At 40.0% G+C, this 18,699-nt stretch overlaps 1 protein-coding gene across 1 annotated transcript in view; it reads left to right on the forward strand.

Annotated features, from left to right (window-relative positions):
* NUDT3 (nudix hydrolase 3) overlaps positions 1-18,699 on the forward strand; it is a 118,687-nt gene that overhangs the window by 19,728 nt on the left and 80,260 nt on the right. The window contains 2 exon segments of the mRNA XM_080805550.1: positions 10,671-10,748; positions 10,750-10,752. Coding sequence (XP_080661676.1) covers positions 10,671-10,748; positions 10,750-10,752 — 81 coding nt within the window.

Below are 18,699 nucleotides of genomic sequence, written 5' to 3' on the forward strand. Positions count from 1 at the left end.
TATTATGTTGAGGTACATTCTATTTTTACCCATTCTGTTGAGAGTTTTTATTATGAATTGATGTTTAATTTTGTTAAGTTCCTTTTTCTATATCTATTGAGATGATTATATGATTCTTATTTTTTATTTTGTTAATGTGTAGTGTATTGCCTTGATATGTGAATGTTGAACTATCTTCACATATCTGGAATAAATCCCACTTGATCATGGTGTATAAAATATTCAGTTCTTTTTTTTTTTAAACTGTGAATGATTAGTCTCAGAATGATACCTCAATAATAATATTAGAAGATACTTTCTTACTGGATGGGCATCTGGCTGGCTCAGTCAGTAGAGCACATGACTCTTGATCTCAGGGTCTTGAATTCGAGCCCCATGTTGGGTATAGAGATTATTTAAGGAAATTAAAAAAAAAAATGAAGCTCAAGAAAGAAAATACCTTGTTGGGGCACCTGTGTGGCTCACTCAGTAAGTAGATCATGGGACTCTTGATCTCAGGGTTGTGAGTTTGAGCAAATACCTTGTTGCATAAGACATAATAAGATAAATTATTAACATCCATAAAGCTAAGGGTAAGGTGGCTGCCATCATATTTTTGTTTCTTACTTACAGTTTTACCCAGTTTTCTTGGAGTAGACTCCTCCCTTTCATGAATCCGACAACTCACTGATGTGGTCAGTTTCATCATTTTCAGCATCTTTAGACGTGGATGGTGCAACTGTGGGTTGAGAAATCAAATCTTCTGATCTTTCCTTTTTAAAGAAATGATCCATCCTTAAATATAAAAAAGTTATACATTTTCTTTTATCGGAGAATAAAATATTGTTGAAGTCATGAAATGTTAAAGTAACAGTTTTAGAGACAGTTTAAAAATTTAGAAAAATATGAAAATTTGAAAAGTACATTGTAAAACAAGACCACAAAATGTACTGCTTGTGTTTTTGTGGAGGCATAAGCAAAGCTTCAGAATTCGTAATTAATGATATGTAGGGCAATATTCAGGTTACAGGAATTTATAGAAGGTGTAAATGATAATAGCTGGTAAGAGCACAGAATGGAGATCAAACTGAATTAAGTCTCCGAAAAACATATTTGTACTCTAAAGCTGTTGTTATCTTAGAAAATTCTAGATAAAACAAGACTATACAAGCACACATTCCATTAACGATCGGAGTGATGGCATCGTTAACCTGCCACATAGCCTCTGGAAAACTCCACTGTACACACAGGAGAGAATAGGAGTAGAAAGGGCAGGTAACATCATAATATTATTTATTTTTTTTTTTTTAAGATTTTATTTATTTATTTGACAGAGCGAGAGAGATCACAAGTAGGCAGAGAGGCAGGCAGAGAGAGTGAGAGAGGGAAGCAGGCTCCCCGCCGAGCAGAGAGCCCGATGTGGGACTCGATCCCAGGACCCTGAGATCATGACCCGAGCCGAAGGCAGCGGCCTAAACCACTGAGCCACCCAGGCGCCCCTAACATCATAATATTAATATGAAAATAGTATTGGCCCCTCAGGGGCCTGTAGTCCCCCAGGAATCTTTGAGAACTGCTATTTCTAAGTGATTCTGACTGTAGCCTGACGTGAAACATTGGTGGAGAAAGGGCATTGTTATTAGTCAAGTGCTTCTTGTGCCAAGCACTGTGTTAGGAACTTTATAAGATACAACCTCATTTAGTCAAGGTCTTTGTAATGGTGGCAGTGGAAGTGATAGGAGGTCAAAATTAGGTAATATATGAAGGTAGATTTTTGTTGATTGGTCTAGTGTAAGATGTGAGTCAGGTCAAGGGTGGTCTTACTGGTTTTGACGAGAGTAACTGGGAGGTAGAGCTGCTGTTTCCCTTTGATGAAGAAAAGTACTGAAGGAGCAGGTTTGGGACAGGGGAAAGATCAGCTATATATAGAAAATGGTGTTCAGGAGAGAGGAATGGGCTGGAGGTATAAATTTGGAACTTGTCAGCCTATCAGTAGTATTTTAAGCCACAATCCTGGACAGAATCACAAAGAGAATGAGTAGGTATAGAAGAGAAGACACCTTGAGGAGTAAGCTCTGCAACACTGCATGATTTAGAGGCAGAGGAGGTAAGCAAAGAGTAGCAAGCAAGGGAGCAAGAAAGTCAGAAGATGTGCGTCCTGGAAGCCAAGGAAAGGTCGATTCAACACAGAGTGACTATACCATGACAGGGGCTACTGATGGGTCAAGTGGATGAAGACTCAGTTGACCATTAGATGCAGCAACAAGAAGGTGATGGGTGACTTTGATAAGGGGGAGAAATTCTGTTTGCAGTGGGTTCAGGACCGAGTGGGAAAAGAAGAATATATATCTGTAGTTACAGACAATTTTACTGAATAATTTTGCTATACAGAAGAACAGTAGATAAAAGGAGGGGATATGGAGTCAAGACAGGGTTTTGTTTTATCTCTTCTTAAGAAGGGAGAAGTACAGCATGTTTTGTGCTGATGGAAATGATCTAATCTGGTAAAGAGGTAAAATGTTGTGATGCAGAAGAGAGAGGTGGAGAATTACTGGAGCAGTGTCTTTAAGAAGGATGGAGAGAAGATCCTGCACACAGATGGAGGGATTGATTGTCACTGGGAGCCACAGAGAGTGCCTCTGTAGGACTGGAAGGAGAGGCAGGGTTTATGGGCATGGATGCAGGTAGTAAGTAGATGTAGACGTGGAAATGTGGATATTCTTTTTAGATTGAGTCAATATTCTCAGCAAAACAGAGTGAGGGTGAGGTAATTAAGGGTAATGTGGAATGGCAAAGAAGTCACAGAAGGGCAGTCTGGGCTATAACAAGAAATAGGCAATGTATGAATTTCACATCGGATTATCACAAGTGAATTCTAGAATTAACTGTTACAGAGCTTCCGTTTTGGCTGCATATTCTCACTAAATGAGATATACTTACATTTCTTTGAGTTTATTTAAGTCTCTTATATCTTACCTTTCATATCAAGGAATATTTTTTTTCCAAGGAATATTTTTTTAAACATACTAGCTGATTAGTGTATGGTATTTTATTTGTGTTCAAAAGGTTTAACTTTTGCAGTCAGGTTGTACCTTAAAGTCATCCTTGTTTTAATGGTCGTATTATACTTCACAATTCTTGTAAATAATATACAAAGGTGTTGGAGAACTTTATCAACTGGAAAGCGGAAGGGCAAAAACAGTTGATTACATCAAGTCTGTTTTATATGCTAATAGCACTAGTGAAAACAACAGCCATTAGTTACATAAAACATGTTTTTGAACTTTGATACACAATACAGAGCTGTAAAACCAGTGGCCAATTGCTTTCTAGTGAAGGAAAAGCAGATCCCATAGATCACATTTTTGTCAAGTCATCCATTCCTTGAACTGTTTAAGGACTTTGCCTAATCAGAGTGATTTATTACACGTTTGAAAGTGTATTGCTTAATAGTTACTCTTCTGTGTGAAACCCAGATTCATTTTCATTATTAAAGTGTATAATGAAAGCCTGTAAACAGTTAACTTTAGGAGAAGCAACAAAACGAAACAAAAACCAGCCCTGCATCATTCATGCTTTTGCAATTCTTTCTTTGCTCGGAATCTTTAGCATGTCATAGTATATGGTCATCGTTTTTGTATTTGCAAATGAAGCTGTAAACTGGTGTTATTTTGTGTGTATGTTTGAAAAGACAGCACATAGGTGACTGGCCGTTTTCTCACTGTGACGTGGAGAGATTTTGTTGCAATGTGGCCAGCTCCAGAATTTATGGACACCTCTTATTCTTTGCATGTCCCTTCGGAAAGGGTCAGGCGGATCAGCTGTCACCTTTCTCTCCCTGCATGTCACAAGTCTGTGTTGCTGTAGGTTGGGTTTCAGTGCCCTTAACATGTTTCTTTTGCATCCTGGATTAACGATGCAGGAGTTTTTTGAGAATGGTAATTGCCTTGGTTGCGTGCAGGAAGGTGACAGCCCACACTGCAGAGTTCGCACTGTATGGTGGACTGACAGTTATCCTGAGGATTGCTGGGCATATGGCTTAGATGTACCCGGAAAACTTTTGTGTACAGGCAAAGCTTCTCACTGAGAGTACAGAAGAACTTGAAGCTGTCACTTGACTCCACCTGTAGGCAATAAGCTGAAAGCTAAAGAAGTAGACGGATCAAAAAATCTCTACATGTTGTGCCTGGCTGGCTCAGTTGAAGTGTGCGACTCTTGATCTCAGGGTTGTGAGTTCAAGCCCCACATTGGGCATAGAGCCTACTTTAATTTTTTTTTTTTTTAAGATTTATTTATTTGTTTTAGGGAGAGAGAGAAGAGTGAGGGAGAGAGGCAAGTGGGAGAGGGGCAGAGGGACAGGGTGAGAATGAGGGAAAGAAGCAGACTCCCGCTGACTACAGAGCACAACATGGGGCTCGATCTCACAACCCTGAGGTCATGACCTGAGCGGAAATCAAGGGCCGGACACTTAACCAACTGAGCCACCCAGACACCCCCACCCTTTTAAAAATTTATTTATCAGCCTACTTTAAAAAAAAATACACATTTTAAAAGATTGGCGGGCAAGTTGTACAATGCCTGTGGCATCAGGTTAGTTCTTTGGAACGATAGACGTGAACAGCCTTCTTAAGGGCTCTGATCCTGGAGGCTGGCACAGACAAATTGAACAGCTTATTTAAATATTTGGTCAGTGCCACCTCGGAACCATACATATGATTAATTGACAATATAGGGTACTACTTTAAGACTTCTGCTACTCACCACCAGGTGAAGAGCCACACTCCTTTTTTTTTTTTTTTAAGTACATTATTTATTTATTTGAGAGAGAGAGACAGAGATAGTGACAGAGAGCGCTAGTGGGAGGAGAGGGGGATGCAGGCTCCCTGCTGATCAGGGAGCCCGATGTGGGGCTTGATCCCAGGACCCTGGGATCATGACCTGAGCCGAAGGCAGTTGCTTAACTGATTGAGCCACCCAGGTGCCCCAAAGAGCCACACTTCTTTCTTTCTTTCTTTATTTTTTCAAAGATTTTATTTATTTATTTGACAGAGAGAGAGAGATCACAAGTAGGCAGAGAGGCAGGCAGAGAGAGGAGGAAGCAGGCTCCCTGCTGAGCAGAGAGCCCAACACAGGGCTTGACCCTAGGACCCTGAGATCATGACCGGAGCCGAAGGCAGAGGCTTTAACTCGCTGAGCCACCCAGGCGCCCCAGAGCCACACTTCTTTTTTTTTTTTTTTTTTTTTAAAGATTTTATTTATTTATTTGACAGACAGAGATCACAAGTAGGCAGAGAGGCAGGCAGAGAGAGAGGGAGAAGCAGGCTCCCCGCTGAGCAGAGAGCCCGATTAGGGGCTTGATCCCAGGACCCTGAGATCATGACCTGAGCAGAAGGCAGAGGCTTTAACCCACTGAGCCACCCAGGCGCCCCGCAGAGCCACACTTCTTAAAGAGAAAAACAGAAGAGGGATTACTCAAGAAGTGGTCTGGTATATGTAACCAACTTAACCTCCAGTAAAGACCAAAATGGGAATGGGAGGTGGGGAATTAGTGAAATACAAGGGCAAACATCTGATTCTAGTGACAATCAGCAAATAAATAGTGTAATAGGCTGTCAGGTCTTTCCTTAACCATAGGCTCCTACTGTCTGAAATTGAAATGCAGCCTTTCCTTCAGGTAGAGAATGGTCTGGTTTTCAGGTCTGCCCTTTAGCCTTGGTTTTGTAATTAGCAAATAATAAAGCAGTCTTAAGAACTCTCCTTATTAGATTAGAATTTCTGTTAAACTGTTTTACTGAATTTAGCAAAAAAGTTGCTTTTAAAAAAATTATATTTACTTATTTGACAGCGAGAGAGCACAAGCAGGGGAACAGCTGGCAGAGGGAGAGGGAGAAGCAGTCTCCCTACTGAGTAAGGAGCTCAATGCTGGGCTTGATCCCAGGACCCTGGGATCATGACCTGAGCCAAAGGCAGATGCTTAACTGACTGAGCCATTCAGGTGCCCCAAGAAAAAATTTCTAAGTATGAATGAAAATCTTTTTTTTTTTTTTTAAGATTTTATTTATTTATTTGACAGAGATCACAAGTAGAGAGGCAGGCAGAGAGAGAGGGGGAAGCAGGCTCCCTGCTGAGCAGTGAACCCAATGTGGGGCTCGATCCCAGGACCCTGGGATCATGACCTGAGCCGAAGGCAGAGGCTTTAACCCACTGAGCCACCCAGGCACCCCTGAAAATCTTTTAATGCCCTTATTCAGCTTTTGAGTAGATAGTCTTATTCATGTATGTTCAGTAGTTGTTTAACATTTATAAAGACCAGTTGCCCCAAACTTTTAATAAGAAATTTTAAAGTTTGCTTACTCTCTTGTTCTGTGTTGGGCCAGTTTTGTATCTAAAAATACGATCTAGGGGCATCTGAGTGGTTTATAACCCTGAGATCATGACCTGGGCCAAAATCAAGAGTTGCATGCTTAACTGACTGAGCTACCCAGGTGCCCCTAAACATAGCTTCTATATGTACCGGGAAACCAAAAAAATTTATTTGACTCACTTTATGGAAATATTTTTTCCATAGTGTATATATATATAAATATTATTTTGGTGGTCTAGAAACCAAACCCTTAATATCTCGGAGATACGCTTGTGTTGTGGAGCTTTCTTGATTCATAGCATTTGAGTATTTCCTAGTGAATGAAGGTCCTTGCTATCTAGCTGCAATTGACAAGAGTAATTAGTAGTTAACATCGATTATTTTCATATGAGCAAGTGCTCGAGGGTGTTTAGATTTTTTTGGACCCTACTATTGATTTACTTAGCAGGTCATAGAATATAAGTTAAATTTGTAGTCAGCTCCTTAGTTATAAATTTGGATTAATGATATCTGAATTAATTGGTGAAGTCTGTTCCAGATGCTTCATGCAGTTTTTTTTTTTAAAGATATTTTGATAATTTAGTCTCCTTGCTGGCCATTCATTTCTTAGGATCCTAATAGCTCTGTAGTTTTAAGAAGTATTGAAATTAATGTTCAAGGTGCCACTGTCTAGTTACATGAATGTTTACACTAAATGTTAACATGTTAAAATAATCAGATTTGAGTCTGATTTAATTTCTAGTTTCTTTTGCTTTCTGACTGTCACCCAGAAGTTTTGGTAAAATAAAAAGGTAAACCCTTTTTTTTTGTTTTTTTTTTAATTTATTTGAGAGAGAGAGATGACAAGTAGGCAGAGAGGCAGGCAGAGAGAGAGGGGGAAGCAGGCTCCCCGCCGAGCAGAGAGCCCGATGCGGGGCTCGATCCCAGGACCCCGAGATCATGACCTGGGCCGAAGGCAGAGGCTTAACCCACTGAGCCACCCAGGCACCTCAAGGTAAACCCTTTTTTTTTTTTTTTTTAGATTTTTAAAATTTATTTATTTGACAGACAGAGATCACAAGTAGGCAGAGAGGCAGGCAGAGAGAGAGGAGGAAGCAGGCTCCCTGCAGAGCAGAGAGCCCGATGTGGGGCTCGATCCCAGGACCCTGAGATCATGACCTGAGCCGAAGGCAGAGGCTTTAACCCACTGAGCCACCCAGGCGCCCCAAGGTAAACCCTTTTTTTTTTTTTTTAAACATCTATTTTATTTATTTATATGACAGACAGAGATCACAAGTAGGCGGAGAGGCAGGCAGAGAGGGAGGAGGAAGCAGGCTCCCCGCTGAGCAGAGAGCCCGATGCGGGGCTCGATCCCAGGACCCTGGGATCATGACCTGAGCCGAAGGCAGAGGCTTAACCCACTGAGCCACCCAGGCGCCCCCCAAGGTAAACCCTTTTAATGGCAGTTTACCACAAAGTACAAGTTAAATGGCACTGTGATGATGGCTGGAATACAGTGCAGAAGGAATGTTGGTGATCACAAGGGAAGCAGAATGGAGTGAAGTCCTGGGGACCTCCTCTGAAGCATTCCTAATAGAAATCTGCCTGCCGGCCATCTGGAGCAGGACTGTGGAGGGAAGTTCCTGGGGTCTGAGAGGGAATTTATCCCCACGTGTCCTCTAGTCCTTTGATCTGATTTTGGGGAGGGAGAAGAAGCAACTATAAAAGAAGAGTGAAAAGAGACCAGGCCATGGATTTATGTGGTTATTTTTGGTGGGTAATCAGGATACTTCCATCACAGGAATGTTAAGGACTCCAGTATCTCAAAGGAAAAGACTGCAAAGGGAATAAATAAGAATGACTTCTCTGTAGCCAGTTGAGGGAAACTGAGACCAAAATAGCAAATTTTTAAAAACTTTAGAATGTGTTTTGTTACGGGAAGTTTGAAAGCAGTTCTCTTGATAGTCTTAGGTGGTAAAATAGATCATTCACCAATTATCTTTAAAGCACTGGCTGTCTGCCAGGTCCTGTGCTAGACGCAAGGTATTCACTGATAAACGAAAATAGGGACTCTGCTCTTTGAACTTCAGAGTTAATCACGCTCAGAAGTTTTTGATCACAAACTGAAATTACCTTGTCTAGGAGAAGAACATCAGTCAAGTGATGTATTTGACAGAAAACCTTGATGTGGACATGGCAGGCAGGGGTGTATTACGGAAGGCTGCTGTGATCTCGGAAGAATGAGTAGGAGTTAACTAGGCATTGGGAAGGGCGTTTCAGATTGAGGGAATAAGATGTACAAACACTCTGTATCAAGAGGGAATGGAGTGTTAAAAGAATTGCAGTTAGGCCAGTGGTGCAGAGGTACAAGCCTGAAGTGAGGTTGGTGGGGCCAGACCACAGAGGTCCTTATAAGCCATGGTATTTGGCATTGGGTCTTTGTTTCTTTGCTTCTTGTTATTTCTTTTTTGACTTTTTTTATTGGAGTCACCAATTCTTAAAAATAAACCAGAAAAAAAAGGTAACACTTTCTAAATATTCTGTTTCAGGTCCTTATTCAGGTAATAAATTTATGATAAACTGCCTCTAGGAAAAGCTCAGATTTGTTTCCAGGATTATGAGTATTACGTATTTTAACGCAGGTGCATGTGTAAGTCATTCCAGGTGGGGGTCAGGATTGGAGTCTCCTGACTTTGGAGTCTGCACCAGCTAGCTGCTTGATAACTCCTGTCTTTCTCTGACTTACTCCACTTAGCATTATACCCTCTAGAACCACCCATGTTGTTGTAAATGGCAAAATTTCATTCATTTTTAGGGCTGAGTAACATTTTATCATTCATTATACATACATACACACACATCATGTCGTCTTTATCCATTCATCTGTGGGTGGACACTTGGATTGCTTCCATATCTCGGTTATTATAAATAATGCTGCACTAAACATAGGGGTGCACACATCTTTTTGAATTAGTGTTTTCATTTTCTTTCAGTAAATATTTGGTAGTGGAATTACTGAATCATATGATAATTCTGTTTTTCATTTTTTGAGGAACCTCCATACTGTTTTCCATAGCGGCTACACCAGCTTGCATTCCCACCAGCAATGCATAGGGGTTTCTTTTTCTCCACATCCTAACGCTTGTTTTTGTGTTGTTGATTTTAGCCATTCTGACAGGTGTGTGGTGCTATCTCATAGTGGTTTTGATTTGCATTTTCCTGATGATGAGTGATGTTGAGCATCTTTTCATGTGTCTGTTGGCCATCTGGGTGTTTTGGAGAAATGACTGTTCAAGCCCTCTGCCCATCTTTTTTTATTTTTCATTTTTAAAGATTTTATTCATTTATTTGACAGAGACAGCAAGAGAGGGAACACAAGCAGGGGGAGTGGAAGAGGGAGAAGCAGGCTCCTCATTGAGCAGGGAGCCCAATGCAGGGATTGATCCCAGGACCCTGGGATCATGACCCGAGCCGAAAGCTTAACAACTGAGCCACCCAGGTGCCCCCTCTGCCCATATTTTAGTTGAACTATTTGGTGTTGAATTTTGTGGATTCTTTATATATTTTGGATATTAACCCCTTTTGGACATATCATTTGTAAATATCTTCTATTTAGTATGTTGCCTTTTTGCTGATGGTTTCCTTCATTATACAAACAAGTACTTATTTTTTTTAAAGCTTCTGTAGAAGGGATACACAGGTTGAACTGCTTTTGGAAATGTGGGAAATAATGCAGGAGCTTTTTCAGTGCTAGAAAACAAAGGGATTGAGCTTTTAAAGGAGAGCATTTATTTATTTTTTATTTTTTTAAAAGATTTTATTTATTTGAGAGAGGAGAGAGAGAGTGAGAGAGAGAACATGATGGGGGAGAGGGTCAGAGGGAGAAGCAGATTCCCTGCTGAATGGGGAGCCCAATGCAGGACTCGATTCTGGGACTCTGAGATCATGACCTGAGCCAAAGGCAGTCACTTAACCAACTGAGCCACCCAGGCAACCCTAAATGAGAGCATTTAAATTTAGTTATATTTGCGGTGATTGACAATAAGGGCAACTTAAGAACTATTTCTGTGTCCTCTGTCAGTCTTGTTTTCTGACTATAAAGTCCTCTAAAATATGTCTCTTGATTCTTGATGTCCAATAGAGGTAGATGAAAACAGCCAGCAGAGAAATGTGTGATCTAAGATAATATATGGTCAAGTTTGGTCTTACTTGAGAGCTTGTCTCAATCTGGTTAGTTATCAAATAGCTTCCTTGTTTAGCCTCCCAAGGATGAAGCCAGGAACAAATACTGGGTGACAGCTAGGAGTCTCGGCCATATTTCTCGTCTTTTCCTTCCTGCTTTCTTTAGGCTGCCCCATGGCCACGTCCACCCACAAACCAGAAGTGGAGCATAGAGGAAGTTCCTTTTGACTGGAGGCAGGGGGCGCAGGGTGAGTGAGGAGGAAGGGTGGGAGCAAACACTGTACCTGTCAGGGTGGCTTTTCGCGCTCATGGGGCAATGGCAGAATCAGGGCCGGGCTTTGATCTGGTAGTTATTTCCATTGTGAAGACGATTGTGGGGGCAGGAATAATTTTTCTGGCATTTTAAAAGACTGGTAGCTAAACTAATTTTGAACTGGACATGTGAGCGTTGTAAATGTGCAATTACTAAAAATACGTGCTGATCAGAACTCTCACCTAGCCATGTTTAATACATCTATTTTGGGCCCTCTTTTCCCACTGCCAAGACTTCCTAATCTCCCACGACTGCTGAGTTTGCTTCTTACCCTTAAATGACAAGCCTGCTTCCCTCACTCCTTTTAATGGGCAAGGATAAAAACTGAGTTATTTTTCAGTGCTGTGGGTGGGTAAGGCATTCAGTCTGCTGTTTGTGTTTTTCTTTCTCTTTGGTTATTTGCAGCTTTTGCTGCTCTGTCTTACGTGGCGGTAGCTACCTTCCTCCTGTGGAAGTGATGAAATGCTAATACTTGTTAACTTGCAAAAGGACCCAAGTAACCTTTTATCCTTGTTAAGGTGAGTATGTGGCTCTAGAGGACTCCCAGGCTCTGCTGACTTAGAACAGAATGAACGTTAGTCGGCTGCTAGCATGTAATGCAGCTGCGTGGTTCATAAACCAGCTGTGAACATCTGTCAGCTTTTGGTCCCTCAGAAAAATGGAGAGAAAGATGGTATCTTGCTGGTATTCTTTGAGTATTGTGATTAGTCATGATCATATACTGAGCACATTTTGCAAATGGAGACAGAGTGCTGTAGAACCAAAGCTACAAGCGTAATTTGTTCTTTATCCAGACGGATTCTCATGAGTGTTAGCTAACGGTGTTGTGCTGCAGCATTCAGCCAGAGTCAGGTGGTGGAAAGAGCCTAGTGTTAGAGTCAGGTCTGTACTTCTGGTCTGAGTTACCCTCCTTAAACCAGTTCTTCAAGTGTAAAATAGAAATACCTCCACTAATAGCATCTGATTCCTAGGGGTTATTGTGAGAATGAAGTAAGACCGTAATTACATGTGCAGCATTTAGGACATTTTAAATTGCTATAGATAAATTAGTTACAACTGTTACTAATAATTCCATAAGCTTAGATTGAACCTTTATTGATCCTTTAAAGTAATCCAGCAATTGTTTTTTAAAATATATCCAGTACCTTTAAAAATATTTTAATACTTTTTAAATAGACTTTATTTTCTAGAGGAGTTTTGCGTTCACAACAAAATCGAGTCGCAAGTACAAGAAGTGCCTGTATGCCCCCTGCCCGCACGCACTTAAAACCTTCCCCATTGTCTGCGTCCCCCACCCCAGTGGTATGTGTGTTAGAGTCAGCGATCCTACATTGATGTATCACTAGCGCCCCAAATCCATACTTTATAGTAGGGTTCACTTTTGCTCTTGTACGTGCTGTGGATTTTGACAAATATTTAAGGACACGTATCACCATCATAGTATCATACAGAATAGTTTCCCTGCACTAAAAGTCCTCTGTGCTCGTGCTTTCATCCTTCCCTGCCCTGTTCATCTTTTTACGTTCTCCATAGTTTTGCCTTCTCCAGTATGAAGCCTTTTCAAATTGGCTTCTTTCACTTACTAATATGTTATGCCTTTTCATGGTTTGATAGCTCATTTCTTTTTCGTGCTGAATAATATCCACTGTCCACACGCACACGGTTTGGTCATCCATGCACCTGCTGAAGGGCACCTTGATTGCTTCCGCATTTTGGTAATTGTGATTAAAGCTGTCGTAAATGTTTGTGTGCAGGTTTTTGTGTAGTCATGTTTTCAGCTCCTTTGGGTGAATATGAAGGAACATAATTGCTGAACTGTATGGCGAGAGGAAGTTTAATTTTTTAAGAAATCACCAAATTGTTTTCCAAAGTGGCTTATACCATTTTGCATTCCCACCGACAGTGAGAAAGTTCTTCTTGCTCCAACTCCTTCCCAGCATTTGGTGTCAGTATTCTGTATTCTAACACCAGATGGATTTTGGCCTTTCTTGTAGGTGTGTAGTGGTATCTCACTGTTGTTTTAATTTGTAATTCCCTGTTGACATACAGGGTTGAGCATCTTTTCATGTTTATTTACCATCCATATATTTTCTTTGGTGAGATGTCTGTTAGGTCTTTTACCCATTTTTTAAAAAAAAGATTTGATTTTTAAATAATCTCTACACCCATCATGGGGCTTGAATTTACAACCCTGAGATCCAGAGTCTCATGCTCAACTGACTGATCTAGCCAGGCAGTCCCTCTTTTTATTCATTTTAAAATCAGGTTACTCATTTTCTTCTTGAGAGTTTTTTTAAAGATTTTATTTATTTATTGACAGAGAGAGAGAGAGAGAGAGACAGTGAGAGAGGGAACACAAGCAGGAAGAGTGGGAGAGGGAGAAGCAGGCTTCCTGCTGAGTAGGTAGCCTGATGCGGGGCTCGATCCCAGGACCCTGAGGTCATGACCTGAGCTGAAGGCAGACACTTAACTGACTGAGCCACCCTGGCACCCCTCTTCTTGTGAGTTTTAAGAGTTCTTTTGGATGAGTTCTTTATCAGATATGGCTTTTGTAAATGTTTTTTCCCAGTCTGTGACTTGTTCTCTCATTCTCTTGATATTTAGTATATTTTTACTTACTTTCTGGCAGAAAAAGTCTACTTTCTTGAGTTTTCTGTGGGGTAAGAAGAGGAGGAGGAAATAGGAGTTTAATATTTTCTCTTCTTATAGACTAGCATTCTACTTGCCTTCAGAATTTATGTAATTATTAAGACATTCTTAGAAGTAGTTCTTACACTTTATACCCAATAAGATAGCTATAATTTTTTAAATGGAAAATAAAAATTTAGGATGTGGAGAAATTGGAAACCTGGGCATTGCTGGCAGAAATATGGAAACAGTTTGATGATTCCTTTAAAAGTCAAAAGTAAAAATTATATTTGACTCAGGAATTCCATTCCTAGGTACGTACCTGAAAGAACTGAAAACCAGTACTCCAGTATTTGTACACAAATGTTCAGCACTATTCATGATTGCCGAAGGTAAAAACAGCCAGATATTTATCAGTGAATGGATAAACAAATTGTAGTGTATACATATAATGGACGAATATTCCCCATAAAAAAGAATGAAGTACTGATCCATGCTGATACAGTGTGGATGAACCTCAGAAACATACTAATAGAAAGAAACCAGATTTTTTGGTTACGTATGATTCCATTTATATAAAATATGCGAGTAGGTAAATCTATAGTTGTAGAAAGCAAGATCTGAGGTCCTGGATAAGGAGTAACTGCTTAATGGGTATGAGATTTTATTTTGGGGAGATAAAGATTTTGGAATTAGATAGAGGTAGTAGTTTCATGACATTGTGAATGTACTAAATGCCACTGAGTTGTTCACTTTAAGATGGTTAATCTTAGGGGTGCCTGGCTGGCTCAGTTGGAAGAGCACGTGACTCTTATCTTAGGGTTGGGAGGTCAAACCCCATGTTGGGTGTAGAGATTACTTAGGTAAATAAATAAAAACTTCAAAAATATGGTTATTTTATGTTGTGTGTATTTCACCTCAGCTTTTGTTTGTTTTTTATTTGTTTGTTTGCTTTTTGTTTTTGTTTTAGAAAAGCTAGTTTCAGGAAGTGCCTGAGTGGCTCAGTCGGTAGGTCAAGTGTCTGCCTTCAAGGACTCAGGTCATGATCTTGGAGTTCTGGGATCGAGCCCACATAGGGCTCCTTGCTTAGAGGGGAGTCTGCTTCTCCCTTTCTCTCCCTCTGCCTCTCCCCTGTTTGTGCTGTCTCTCTCTCTCAAATAAATAAAATCTTAAAAAAAAAAAAAAGAAGAAGAAGAAAAGAAAAGCTGGTTTTAAGCTTAAAATAATTTTTAAAAAGTATTCTCTTTATAGTTTTTTAGAGTGTCCTATTATTAAATGGCAACTTATAGTTCGTTATAAATTCATGAATAAAGAGGCTTTGTTTTCTGCATACTTCATTGGGTGGGTGTTGTGAGGGTATTTCATTCTCCAAATGCTCTGAAGTACAATTGAGAGACAAATTTAGGATCAAATTGTTAAAATTAAAAGTTTTAGAGGCACTACAGAAATGTGGCCAAATTAATTGTTCAGGAATGATGCTTTTCCCAGGGTAGGGCAAAGTAATTTTTGTTTTGGTCTTTTAATGGTGAAAAAAAGGAATGTAAAGAATATTTTATAATTTTGGTTTCCTTTAAGAAAAAGATTTATGAGGGATTGCATTAAAAATATATGAAATTGGGTGCCTGGGTGGCTCAGATGGGTAAGCGTCTGCCTTCAGCTCAGGTCGTGATCCCAGGGTCCTGGGATCAAGTCCCACATAGGGCTCCCTGCTCAGCAGGGAGTCTGATTCTGACTCCCGCTCTGTTTCCCCTGCTTGTGCTCTCTCACTCTGTCAAATAAGTAAATTAAAATAAAATGTTAAAAAATATATGAAACAGGGGCGCCTGGGTAGCTCAGTTGGTTAAGTGTCCAACTCTTTTTTTTTTTTTTTTTTTTTTACTTTTTTTACTTTTTTATTTATTTGGTAGAGAAAGAGCAAGAGAGAGTAAAAAGCAGGGGGAGTGGCAGCCTCAGGGAGAGGCAAGCTTCCTGTTGAGCAGGGGTCCCTATGCGGGACAGTCCCAGGACTCTGGGATCATGACCTGAGCTGAAGGCAGACACTTAACCAACTGAGTCACCCAGGTGCCCCTAAAATTTTTTAAAAGATCAGTAGAAGAGATATCCCAAGAATGGACATTTTATTTGGCCACTAAATCTAGCTCTCTTATGGGTTAGAAAAGAAAGAGGAAAATATGATAGGACTAAGGGCTTTTTAGTGACTGATAGAGAAAAAATCTGAGCTACTCTAGAAATAGACTGACTTTTCCATTAAAATGTAATGTTAAGATGCATTTATAGAGTAAATTCTCCTATTGGCAATATCTTTAAATGTGGTTTTTAGAAGATTCAGACTTGTTCTTTGTTTGGTCATTTTGTAGCATTTAATGGGCTCTTAAAATTAGAAAAATTTTAAAAGATTTTATTTATTTATTTATTTATTTATTGAGAGAGAGAGAGAGAGAGAGAGTGTGTGTGTGTGTGTGTGTGTGTGTGTGTGTGAACAGGGTGAGGGACAGAGGGAAAGGGAGGGAATCCTAGCCCAACACTATGCTTGATACCACTACCCCAAGATGATGGCCTGAGCTGAAACCAAGAGTTGAATGCCCAACCAACGAAGCCACTCAGGTACCCCCAAATTAAATTTTTTAAAAAAGTTTTTAAGTAATCTCTACGCCCAACATGGGGCTGGAACTCATGACTCTGAGATCAAGATTTGCATGCTTTTCTGACTGAGCCAGCCAGGTGCCCCAAAATTAAATTTATTTTTGAATAGGCAATACATTTACATGGTTTAAAACTCAAAAGGCAAAATTGGGATACAGTGAAAATTCCCTTTCCCATACTTGTTCCCCCCCGATTACCCAGTTTCCTTCCCCACAGACAACTAGCGTTACCAGTTTCTTATGATTACTATGATAGATAATTGATTACATAAGATTTATTTATATTAACTTTCTATAGAGTTGAAATAATTAAAGCATCGTGGTCTGTAATGAACTCTTGCTCTGCACCTTTACTCCTATTTATTCTGGTCTTAGAGCTGTGGATTATCTTCAGGTAAAGAACTCTGAGCCAAGATTGCTCAGTCTTAATGCATTTGCTACCAAGTTTTTTCTGATTTCTAGTGATAGCCTCCATCTTCCTAAGTAGTATAATGAATGAAGTATAATTTATGGTAGAATAAAACATTTCAGGGTGCCTGGGTGGCTCAGTGGGTTAAGCCTCTGCCTTCAGCTCAGGTCATGATCTCAGGGTCCTGGGATCGAGCCCCACATCGGGCTCTCTGCTCAGCAGAGAGCCTGCTTCCCCCCACCGTCTCTGCCTACTCGTGATCTCTCTCTCTCTCTCTCTCTCTGTCAAATAAATAAATAAATAAATAAATTTAAAAAAAGATTTCAACAGCTCGATTATGTTAGAAATTTGTGAAATATAGTATTTGAAATTACATAAAAATTATCTTCCTATCTTAATTTTCTCATATTAGTTAAATATTTGGTTTAGTCCTGGAGCACCATGTATGTTTGATCATTTTTTTGTTATCATTTTTTGCTAAGGTTTTATTTATTTGAGAGAGAGAGCACAAGCAGGGCTGGGCGGGGGCAGAGGGAGAGGATGAAGGAGGCTTCCCTCTGAGCAGGATGATATGGGGCTCGATTCCAGGACCTTTGTATCATGATCGGAGCTGAAGGCAGATGCTTAACTGACTGAGCCACCCAGGCGCCCCTTGTTTTCCTTTTTGTAAGAATGACAAGTGGGAATTCACACATATATGGTCAGAATTGCAAAAGAATAGTTATTTGTGAGCTGCCTGCCCTTGCTTACTGCTCATCTGACCCCACCATAAAGTGTGGCTTTCCGGTACATCTGCTCATGGCTATAGTTGAGCAGCTCTAGCCATGGTGTAAATCATCATGGTTTACAATACATTGGCATAAGGTTAAAATTGCTATTTTACTAAATATAATTTCCTCTTAATCATTTGATTGTGCTTATATGTGGATTTAATATTATTTTAGTAGTAATCTGTAAAAATTTGGTGTGACTTCTTTGAAATAAGCAGTAGAGTAGTAAGGAGCCCAACAGTGACAAAATATAATAAACTGAAGAAAGGGGCAAGATCTGTGCAAAGAAAACTTTTATTTTTACTTTATTTTATTTTTTGAAAGATTTTATTTATTCAACAGAGAGAGACATAGCAAGAGAAGGAACACAAGCGGGGGCAGACGGAGAGGGAGAAGCAGGCTTCCTGCTGAGCAGGGAGCCCGATGTGAGGCTCGATCCTAGGACCCTGGGATCATGACCGGAGCTGAAGGCAGACACTTGGAGCCACCCAGGCGCCCCCAAAGAAAACGTTTAAAATGTCACTGGGAGGACTTGAATAAATTGAAAAATGTACCATATTCTTAGGTGGGATGGTTCAGCATCATAAAATGTCAATTCCTGCTGAGTTAATCTATACATTCAACTTGTAGAAATTATAAGTGTTTTATTTAAACCACTCCAGCAGTTTCTGAGGGTCAGACGGATAAACAAACATGGAAGAATAGCCAGTAAAATTCTGAAACAGAAGAATGACGGTGGGAGTGGTGATGTCTGATTCACTTAAACATGTTGTACAGCTATGGTACTTTATATAGAATGCTTGGAATTCAGGTTGGGAGTAGGCAAATGGGTCAGTACAACAGCATAGATAATCCAGAAGCAAATTGGCAGGTCATTTAGAAAAAAAAATTGGATTCTTTTCTTATACTTTTTTTTTTTTTAAAGATTTTACTTCTTTATCAGAGAGAAAGAGCAAGAGGGCGAGAACAAGCAGGGAGAACAGCAGGCAGAAGCAGAAGCAGGCTCACTGCTGAGCAAGGAGCCTGATGTAGGACTCGATCGCACGATCCTGGGATCATGACCTGAGCTGAAGGTAGATGCTTAACCAACTGAGCCACCCAGGCACCCCTTCTTAGGTTTATACCAGAATAATTTCTGTTATAGATAGGAAATATAAACATTTTAAAAACTAAAACCATAAATTTCTATAAGAAGACGTGAGGTCATTTTGTGTACAGTTGTGGGTGAGGCAGGACCTTCTAATTATACCATTTAATTCAAGTCATAAGAGATTTGAAGGACAGCCTACATTAAGTGGAAAACTACACCTTGTTAATGAATTAGAAGACATTACAGTTCTTACCAAATTAACCTATTAGTTTTGAAATACTAATAAAAATCTTAGCAGGTTTTTAAGAATAAATTAATTCCCAAATACATATGGAAGAACATG

The sequence above is a fragment of the Martes martes genome (assembly GCF_963455335.1).
Source record: "Martes martes genome assembly, chromosome: 6".
Classification (NCBI taxonomy): Eukaryota; Metazoa; Chordata; class Mammalia; order Carnivora; family Mustelidae; genus Martes; species Martes martes.